Source organism: Pezoporus flaviventris, unplaced genomic scaffold (assembly GCF_033815535.1).
Source record: "Pezoporus flaviventris isolate CSIRO_AGI_PZ_B2104156 unplaced genomic scaffold, CSIRO_AGI_Pfla_v1 ptg000023l, whole genome shotgun sequence".
NCBI lineage: Eukaryota > Metazoa > Chordata > Aves > Psittaciformes > Psittacidae > Pezoporus > Pezoporus flaviventris.
Genome location: NW_026892571.1, coordinates 9,209,639 through 9,219,248, shown reverse-complemented (window position 1 = coordinate 9,219,248; position 9,610 = coordinate 9,209,639). Strand labels below are relative to the sequence as shown.

Here is a 9,610-nt window from a genome sequence, read left to right as displayed (position 1 = left end):
TGTGAATCACGAGCCGCCTCCAGCCGGGCCAGGGAGCATCTCCGCTTCCTTCCCCCGGCCGGCGGGACAGCCGCCAGCACCACGCCGGCCCCACGGCCAGGCTGCCCCACCGGACCCCCGCCCCACCGGCCGTGGGATGCGCGTCCCCCCCGTGCACGCAGGAAGTCAGCTATTGCAAACAACTTTCTCCGGTCGGGATGGCCTGGGTTCCCAGGCGTGCCGCTGGCAGCCCTGCAGCCCTGGCTGCTCTCCTCCCCCCTGCTCCCCCCATAGCCCTCCTTCCCTCGCTCCCCCTCTCCGCCTTAATGACTTCCACATGGGCCTCTGGCATCCCGAGCCAAGCCTCCAGCATTGTCTGAAATCTCCAAATTTAGAAGAAATATGAAAATTGTCAAGCAGCCCTTCCTTAGGGGGTAAAAGCAACACTCGGCTGCGCGGCGGCGGGTCGCGGCGGCGGGTCCACGTGACGGCACCCCAGCCAATGGATCCCCTCGGCGCCCCTGACAGCGGTGCCCGTCGCAGCCTGGCCTCCTCCTGCAGCTCATATAAGGTAAAAACAAAAAGGTTTTGCAGCTTCTGAGCAGCCTGGAAGCAGTTTTTCACTGAGGGGTCCCGTGCCAGCTGCTTAAAAAACCCCGGCTGGCAGCACCGGGGTCCCAGTGGCGGTTATAATGTGCCGGGAGGAGGTGGCGGGGCTGTGCCCGCATCCCGTGGTGCCTCGTGTGGCGCAGCAGGTAGGTGCCCGTGGATGGAGGGAGCGGGAAGGTGCGTGGGTGGCAGCGATGGGTGCATGGCGTGATGAGGATGGGCGGATGCTGGTGCGGTGTGAGTGCTGCTGCTCTGCCTGGTGCCTGCCCTGGGTGTGTGCAGGGACAGGCAGGGGACAGCGTGGCTCCTCCAACATCCCTCCTGCCATGGGATGCTCAGCCCAGACGGCTTCGAGTAGGTTGGGCAGGGGTGCTTTGGGAGGGAGGTGAGCAGAGCAGGGCCATGGGATGCAAGTAGGGAAACCCACTGGGCATGGAGCTGGCAAGGAATAGCAAGAGCTGCCTCGGGACCGGGCAGCCCTGAGCTAAGAGGTTCCCCAAAATCTGTCCCTACAGCTCCGTCCTGGCCCTGGGAGAGGGGTTTGTTGGGGCTCACCCAGCTTTGTGGAGGTGGGGAAGGGCCCTCCGAGAACTGGGGGAGGAATTGCTTCCTGCTCTGTGCATGTCTAGGATGGGAAAAATGGGAAGCCGGAGGGAGGCATGCTCCTCATGCAGCAGAAGCATGGGCAGTTCACTCGGCTCCACTGCCCGGCCATGATGCTGCCACTGTCCGGGGGAAACAGGCTGGGAGGAGAGGGGGCTGGACCTCACCACGGGAGACTTCCAGGGTACTGAAGACACAATGACCGAGAGAACCCCACAGCCCACAGCTCTTGGAACCCCAGTGCCAGCCCAGCCGGTGCCACTGCCTCGCTCTGTGCCCCTGGCTGCAGCCCATAGCCAGCACACTGGTGTGACCCCAGCTGCTGGCATCGCCCAGCTCCATCACTCACTTGGGTGACTGGTTGCCTCATCCTCCTACCCTGGCGGCTCAGCAGCGGCTGATGAGCGAGGTCACCCTATGGGAGCCAGCGGCTGGGCTGGTGGGGACAGCACAGGGCGTGCAGCCAGCAATGGCAGCGCTGCGATGGCTTCAGGGCATAGACACGGCTTGTTCCTAGACAGCCTCGAGCTGAAGCATTGCAAAGGCTCCCTCTGGGTTGTGCCTCCTCCCTGCCCGTCCCTTGCAGGACGTGGTGCTGCCTCTGCCTGGGTTACGGCTGGCTCCGGGCTGTCCATCTGCTCCCAGGGCACCAGCAGTGGCTGTCCCCTCCCAGAGGGTCACCTGAGGACACGGTGCCCCACGGGCATGTCGCAGCAAGCTGCCATGTCCCTCCTCCGCAGGCAGCTCCCACTGCCACAGGGACAAACACCAGCAGGGTCCTGCATGAGCACAGTGGGTCCAGCCAGGGCGAGTGACATCCTTGGGGGTGCAAGCTCCTGTATGGGCTATGTGTCCCTCTGCAAAGGGACAGTGACAGTAACCAGGGCACCGTAACCTCTCAGGGCAGCTGTGGCCACCACCATCCCGTCTGTCCCCATCCAGCTGTGTTTCAATGGATTCCCACTGTCGCTGACTGCTCCTAAGGAGTTGCAGCATCTCAGCACTGGGATGGAGCATGTGGGGATGGAGAACCACCAGTGTGACACGGCCAACTCCGTCCTAGCGGCAGCGTCCCCAGCATGGAGCTATCCTGCCTATGCTGTCCCAGCTCCCCAGCCTCTGCGCACTGGCCAGGGTGCTCTGTTGAAGGGCAATGGCATTGCCTCCCCATTGCTGGCCAACAGGAGAGGAGTTTATTTCCAACAAACACAGGCAGACGCCTCCGCCAAAGATTTCCCAAGCAGTTATCAGCAGGAATTCGGGGATGGTTCTGTCTAGACAGGCTGCAGCTCTGGGTGGCTGCTGGATGGAGTGGCATTTCCCTCCACGATTGTCAAGAGGCAGTCTGGAGATGATTAAGGGCTTTTTTTTTCTTGCTTTTCTTTTCCTTTTCTCCGTCTCCTTTTCTACCCAAGAACCAGCATTTTTCCTGATCAGGCTTTTCCAAGGCTTGTTCTTCTGTACTCGCAGTGAAACCTGCCTTTGATCATCCCTGGCATCCTGCTACTCCTCTTCTAGGGCTGAGCTGGGTTGAGCCAGGGCTCAGGGTGCAGCCTGCCGCAGCTTCTTGCTGACCATGGCCAAGATGAGCCATACTTCAGCCCATGGCACTGCTTTGCCTCCCAGCAGTGGGGCTCCTGCAGTAGCAGGCAGGATGCTGGGCACTGTGCTCAGCAGTCACTGCCATGCCTTGGTTATGGTGATGGGCAGTAGCGTGGTGCAGGCATCAGGCAGGCAGGAGCACAGGCAGTGCAGGGGCTGAGCACTGGGCTGGGGACCCCAGGATGGCTACAGTGCCTTAACCTGTGAGGGGCAGAAGCAGCAAGAGCTTGTCTTCATGAGCGAGCCGCCGTGAGCAGCAAGCGATGAGGCAAGAGGCTGGAAATCTGAGCTCTGGAGACATTTCACCATCCTTTGACCTTGGCCGGGAGCACAGACACAAGCAAGCAGATCCTGCACTGGGGGGAGGCTCCAGCCGGGGGTGAAGCCCAACACACATCCTGTGGCTGCAGACCAGGGGTGCTGGGGGGGCACGCACTGTTCCTGGAACCCCGAAACCCTGTAGAGCCAGGGTTACCTGGGGGGGGCACAGCAAGGCCAGCCTGGGCAGCGAAAGGAACAAGTGGGTGCTCTGGGCTGCCCCAGGGACAGGCAGGGACCCTTCCAGCATCCAGATCCCTGCTGTACACTCAGCATGTGCAGCTGCAGAGCTGCGCATGGAGCTGCTGTGGCAGCACCGTCCTGGGGCAGGGAGAAGCAGCGGCACCAGGGCAGAGCTGGCCTCTGCAAAGCAGTGTGCAGGAGCCCGTTTCAGCTCTGGTGCAGTGGGGCTGAGCTCCAGTGCCTGGGCTGTGGTGGCTGTGAGGCAGCATGGGTTGAGGTGAGGGGCAGAGCTGCTTTGTGCTGGTGGACAAAGTGGGGATGGTCACACTGCCTGTGGGGATGGGGAGGAGGCTCTGGAGGGCTGGCAAGTGCTTGCCTTAGGTGTGTGCTGTATGCGGCTGTCAGCGAGGCAGGAGAACAGACACACATGCAGCCGGCCTGCCCAGGCTCTGTTTGGTTTCAGATATTGAAGTAGGAGGTGCTGAGCACCAACGTGTTCCCTGTCCCACTGGGAAGCACAGTGCCATGCAGTGCCAGAGCCGCAGGAGATGGTCAGGGTGCTGGGATGCAGTGTGCTGATGGGCACTATCCCGCTCCAGGCAATCTGCCCCCTGTGAATCTCATGTGCTTGGCCCCAGCTGGGGCTGTGTTAGGATGGGGACCCGACAGCACTGTTAAGCCTCTTCCCCAGCTGCTACAGGTGGGATGTGCTGGCAGTGCTAGATGCTGCCCACCCAGGGCAGCAGGGTCTGTGGGTGATGGCCGGCAGCATGCAGGCGGCCAGGTCTGTGCCGCAAGACCGCTGTGAGAGAGCACATCTGACCTGCAGGGATGTGCACCACCATGTCCCTGTCATGGTGGCAACACAGGGCTGGGGGGTGGATGTCAGTGCCTCTCCCTGGGCTGGGAGGCGGATGAGCAGCTTCCCTTGGACAAGAGACAGCAGCAGACAGGGCCCGGGATGGGGCTGTGGGGCTGTGGCACATGCCACACTGTGCGTGGTGCAGACGCTCTGTGGTGGCCAGTGGGTCAGCCTGGTGCTCACTGTGGGACTCACTCGCTGGTTGCTGGTACACAGGGCAACGTCTCTCGCTTCCAGCCTGGCCTTACCTGGGATCCCTCCTTGCAGATCTGTTCTTCCTTTGCTTCCCTCCCCTTTCAACCTTATATTTTCAATTCCATTTTCATTATTGCTGCCTCCATCCCTCTCAAACCCCATCACACCTGAGCAGATGAGCTGCACCACTCCCACCAGCCTGAGTATCAGTCCTGATGTACCTTTTGTGCTCCATCCTTTTCCACATCTCATCTCCTGCTTGCTTGGAGCTCGGCCCATTTAGGGCTTTTTCTTTTAGTGTCGTTTACTGCTCAGCTGGGTGGGCAGCAGGCAGGGCTGGGAACGCTGGGGCCTGCAGGGGGTGTGAATTACTAACTGGGGTCCTCTCATGTCCAGATGATGCTGTGCACCGCCCCCCCAATCCCCCTCTCCCTCATGGAGCAGAGATAAGATGATAAGGGCTGGATAAGGAGCCAAGAGCACTGGCAGCCTAATGAGCTCCAGCCTCTGCTAGAGGAAAGGGAGCCTCGCTGCTCCCTGCCTGTTCCAGCTCCAGGCTCTTTGTTGGCCTCATGAGCTCCTGCACACCGCTATGCCAAGGAGCATCCCAAGGAGCATCCCTTCCATCAGCTCCTCAGGCAAGCTCTGGCTGGAAGCCATTCAGGATCTGGGTGAGGAGCAGAGCCCAGGGAGCAAGGAAGATGCTAGAGCAGCCTCCCTGCACCGCTTGGGAACAGCGTCCACGGGGAGCTGTCTGCACAGCACTCTGGGTTCCCACCAGTGAGGGCTGGAGGCTGGTGACGTGACGGCCTGTTCCCGCTGGGACTTCACCCCTGCACCACTTCCTCTGGACCGGGAATGTGACGTGTAAACAGAGCGGGAGGGCTGGTGCTGGGACCCGCTCCCACGCTCCATGTGCCCTGGGGCCTGCACCTGGACACCAGGCATCAGCCTCGGGCTCCAAACACCTTCCAGTGGTGGGCTGGGGAGGGGGCCCAGGGCTGCTCTGCCCCATGGAGTGGGAGGAAACCATCTAAGGATGAGGACATGGCTGTTGGTGGGCTGGGGGCAGCGGGGAAGGGCTGCGGCCGTGGGAAAGGCGATGACCGCACTGCTGTGTGCATTGGCTCTTCCTTAGCCATGCCGCTTCCTGCTCCTCCTGCTTGCTCCTCCGGAGGCTCTTTCTCACCCCCAAACCAGGCTCTAGTGCTGCAGGAGGATTTCAGCCTCATGGCACCAGCAGCTTTGCAGAAACCATTGGGCTCTCTGTGGTAGCACAGGACGGGCATCACTGGTCCCCTGCCCCTCGTTGATGTCAACTTGGTTTGCAGCTTGAAGGTGGCAGACACCTTGTCTGTCCCTGGGCTCCCTCCTGCCATCCCCACCCTCTATCTCAAGCCCAGCTCTCCTCATAGGCACCAAATTAGGTGATTTCTCCCTCACTCCAGCACCAGGAGAGAGGCCGCCTGCCCCGGGAGGGGGAATGAGCACAAACCAGATGTGCTCTCCCCTCCACACCCATCCCTGCTCCGAGCCCCCCAAACCTGCTCCTTTGTTCTTGGCACTATAATTTATCCCAGCACAGCCCATCAAGGAGCACCATCCCCCTGGGCCCCCTTGGCTCGTCCCCAGCATGGGAGATGGGGGCCGCCCGGTCTCCAAATCTGCCTTTTTGACCATAAAAGGGTTGGAACGCCGCGACCAGTGGAAGGATGGGAAAGGGAAGGCAGAGCTATTTATAGCCCAGCATCAGGACCTCAGCCTGAACCCGGGGTTAATCAGCCTGCCACCAGATTAGGATCTCCCTTGGCCCCTCCACTTTCTCATAAACCTTTGATTTAATACCAGTGCTGGTGAGGGAGGCAGGGAGGAAGGGAAACAGGAGGTACCTCTCCTCTGCAGAGGCTGCTATAGTCCATGGGGACCGGGATGGAGATGCTGGGAGAGCTGGAAGGCCCCACTGGGAAGGGGCGTTGGAGCTGTCCTGCCACCAGCGTGTGCTGCCAAGGAACACTGAGCAGCATCCCTGTGTGACCGCTGCCTGTGAGGGACATCCAACAGGCAGCAGAAGCTGCCCTGGGGTCAGTCCCTTAGGTTTCTATAGAGCACAGTGAGTTCTTCCAGTACTAGCATGTTCCCCTCCGTCACCTAGGAGGGGGCACCTGGTGGAGGGGTCCTTGGGCAGGATTCACCTTGCTGATACCACTCAACAATGAGTCCGGGAGGTGGCATCAGGGCTGCTTGAGTAGCGGATGGCCAAGCTGGGTCAAAGCCCATCTGGGGCAATGATGGAGCTCCAAGGGCCGGTGGAGATCAGGCTTTTGGGGAGCAGGAGGAGCAGAAAGGGTGCACGCACAGGGATGAGCATCACCCAGTGCCTTCCTCCCTCCTTCAGGGAGCAGGGCAGAGCCAGAGGGTTCAGGCTTCCCTCAAAGGCGAGGGCCTGGCCTCCCAGCTGGCCTCATGGGGCTGGGGAATTTGAAGGAGGAAACAAATCCCAACTGCTGTTAAAGGGACATTTCCTGCAGCCCCGGGCTGCCTGGAGAGGGGAAAGGGCGCTGTGTTGTAACCGCGGGGAGGGCCGAGCTCTGACTCAGCCCCGCGCCGCCGGGCAGGCAGCTCGTGGCCACCGAGCACCCACCGGGGAAGCGCTCAGCAGAGCAGGAGGCTGGAGGTGAGCAGCGGGCAGGGGGAAGGCAGCGCCAGCGGTGCTGGTGTGAGCGAGGAAGGAGCCGGGGCGCTGTCCTGGGCACGCACGCAGCCTCGGCAGGGAGATGCGGTGGTGTCTGATGGTCCCCACAGCATCGGCAGGACCTTGAGTCCAGCCATTTGTTATCCTGGTGTCTTCTTCTGGAGCTATGGGGAGTGTTTGCATGATGCGAGCGAGGGGACAACCAACCCCGGGCTGCAGCTGTCCTGGCAGACACAGGTTGGGACACACTGGTGTCCCCCGGACACAGAGGTCCTCCAGCAACAACATGAGTGCTGAAGAGCAGAGCGTGGTGGCTGTGTGGCATAATGGTGGTAGCCTCCTTTCCTTGGGAAACCAGGACAAATGCAAGAGTGGAGATGGGGGGAAAGGGCAGGCCCTGAAGCACTGGCTTTTCCACCCCATCCTGGGGACATGCGCTGGGGTCATCAGAGGGAGGATGGGGTGCCTCTTTCACTCTAAGATCTCCGCTGTGGCAGCGGTGGGTGAGCCCCGCAGATGTTTTCCCTCCATCCCGGCAGGATGCTCAGCCCAGCGCATTCCTGCAGCCCTTCGCAGCGTTTCTACCCCACCACCACCTCCCTGGGGATGGAGCTGAGGGCCGTGGGGGCAGAGAAGGCTCCGTTCTGTCTTTTCCCATTGAGGCCAGGACACTGACAGAGGAAGGACAGGGGCCATCCCCAGGGCCCACTGCAGGGCTCCTGCAGGGTGACCTGCAGCTACCACCAGGAGAGGGGAATGTGTCCCACACACACATGGCTTTGAGCAACCAAAGGGAGGTCTGTGAGTGACTGTCATGGAGTTTGTTGTGGGCATGGAGCTGTTGGCGTTGCTGTCCTCTGTCCTGTGGGGCGCTGGACCCCATAGCAGCTGCCCAAGAAGGGATCCAAGAGCTCCACATCAGCCCACACTCCCTCTGCCCCACCACACTGATTGCCATCCTCTGTCTTACAGGCTCAGCCATGGGTGTCCCTGGGGACATGGGAGCTGCTGAAGGCATGTGATGACCGATCGGCCCCAGGAGCATGGCCAGCGGCAAGAGACAGGCAGAGCCAGCAGGACAGCAGCTGCCGCACGGGCACAGGCTGTGGAGGATCCTGCCCCTGTCCCCACTGCCCCACTGCACAAAGCGGGGCTGCCTCCCAGCACTTCGCTCCTTGCTCACAGCAGGATGGTCCCTTCCTTGGGGTGTGTGTGGGGCTGGGGTGCTGCCCGGCAGGGCCAGCAGTGGGGCAGAGGCTCTGCAATGGGGCGTGGTGGCAGGAGGGTCCCTGCAGCACCTCCCCTGGCACTGGGTCCCTGTGGCTGTTCCCACCCTTGGCCAGAGCTCAGGGCTGGCCTGGCCATGGCTGGTATGGAGATAACCTCACACTGGCCAAGGCTGCTCCCAAACCTCATTCCCAACCCATGGATGCCACCAACTTGGGGCACTGTGGGGGTCTTCTCCCCACTCTTTCCTACCAAGAACCAGGGGCAGCACACGGGGAGCTCAGCCCATTGCACGGGGTGGCTTCTGCCCCAGTTCGCAGCTGGGTGCACCCAGCCGGGGGCCGGTGCCGGATGCAGGGGCTCAGTGGAGGTGCAGCATCTGCTTCTCGTCAGGCTGCCGGAGCGCGGGCCCCGCTCTGATAGATGCTCTGTTTATCACGTTCCGGCTCTGCACAGGATGTTAGTGTTCGCCTGCAAAAGGCTTTTTTGGACTCTGACGCTCCCTCCATCCTCCCTCTCCTCCTGCTTACCCCTGGATCCTCGCCCTTGGGTCCGGATGGGCTGAAGCCTCTTCAGACCTGGGGGTGAAGGTCCAGGGAGCATTCACCCCACAGCCCCTTGTCCCTGCCCATGGGAAGGGCTGGGCTCAGCCCTGCCACCCTGGGAATGGATGGGGATGGGAAGCAGAGGTTCCTGCCAGCTGCAGGCTCTGCCCTGATGGGGACTGGGATAGGGACAAGGGCTGAAGGGACAGCAGGAGCCCCTCATCCCCTGGGGCAGGGAAGGGGCAGAGGGCAGGGAGGGATGAGCTCTGTGATACATATAGCCCCACACCGTACCAGGGTGCCCTGGCCCTGCTGAGTGGCAGCCCTGGGGGCACTTCTATCACCCTCACTCTCTTGCCCAGCTCCTCACTAACTCTCTGGGGGGACGCATGGATTTAGAGGCAGACTCCCCCCCTTTCTGTCCCTATCCCTGTCTGTCCCTGCAGAGCAGAGCTACCAAGCCCAGGTCTGTCCTGCCAAGGTGCTGGGGCTGGGCATGGGGGATGCAGACACATGGCACTGGAGGGGGAAAACCTCTCTTCCTGCAGCCAGCCAGGCAGACACACAGCTTTCCTACGGGATGAGCCATCGACACACGCCAGCCGCAGCGAGGATGACCACGGGCTCCTCCATGTCTCCCAGCCCAAGGTGCAGTGCTGCATCTCTGGTCAATTGGGAGTCTGAGATGAAGCACTGTAGCTCGGGAAGGGAGGAACTGCGCACCCTGGGACCGCACAGGATGTGAGGATGTGATGTGAGGAGAGCTGACCCCCAGGTCTGCTCAGGACCCTGGCC

At 61.5% G+C, this 9,610-nt stretch overlaps 1 protein-coding gene across 1 annotated transcript; it reads left to right on the top strand.

Annotated features, from left to right (window-relative positions):
* The first annotated feature begins 325 nt into the window (after positions 1-325).
* Positions 326-9,462, top strand: LOC133270965 (uncharacterized). The gene is made up of 2 exons (XM_061456632.1): positions 326-734; positions 8,016-9,462. The coding sequence occupies exons 1-2, from the start codon at positions 672-674 to the stop codon at positions 8,688-8,690; spliced, it is 738 nt and encodes a 245-aa protein (XP_061312616.1). The 5' UTR covers positions 326-671; the 3' UTR covers positions 8,691-9,462.
* Positions 9,463-9,610: the final 148 nt, after the last annotated feature.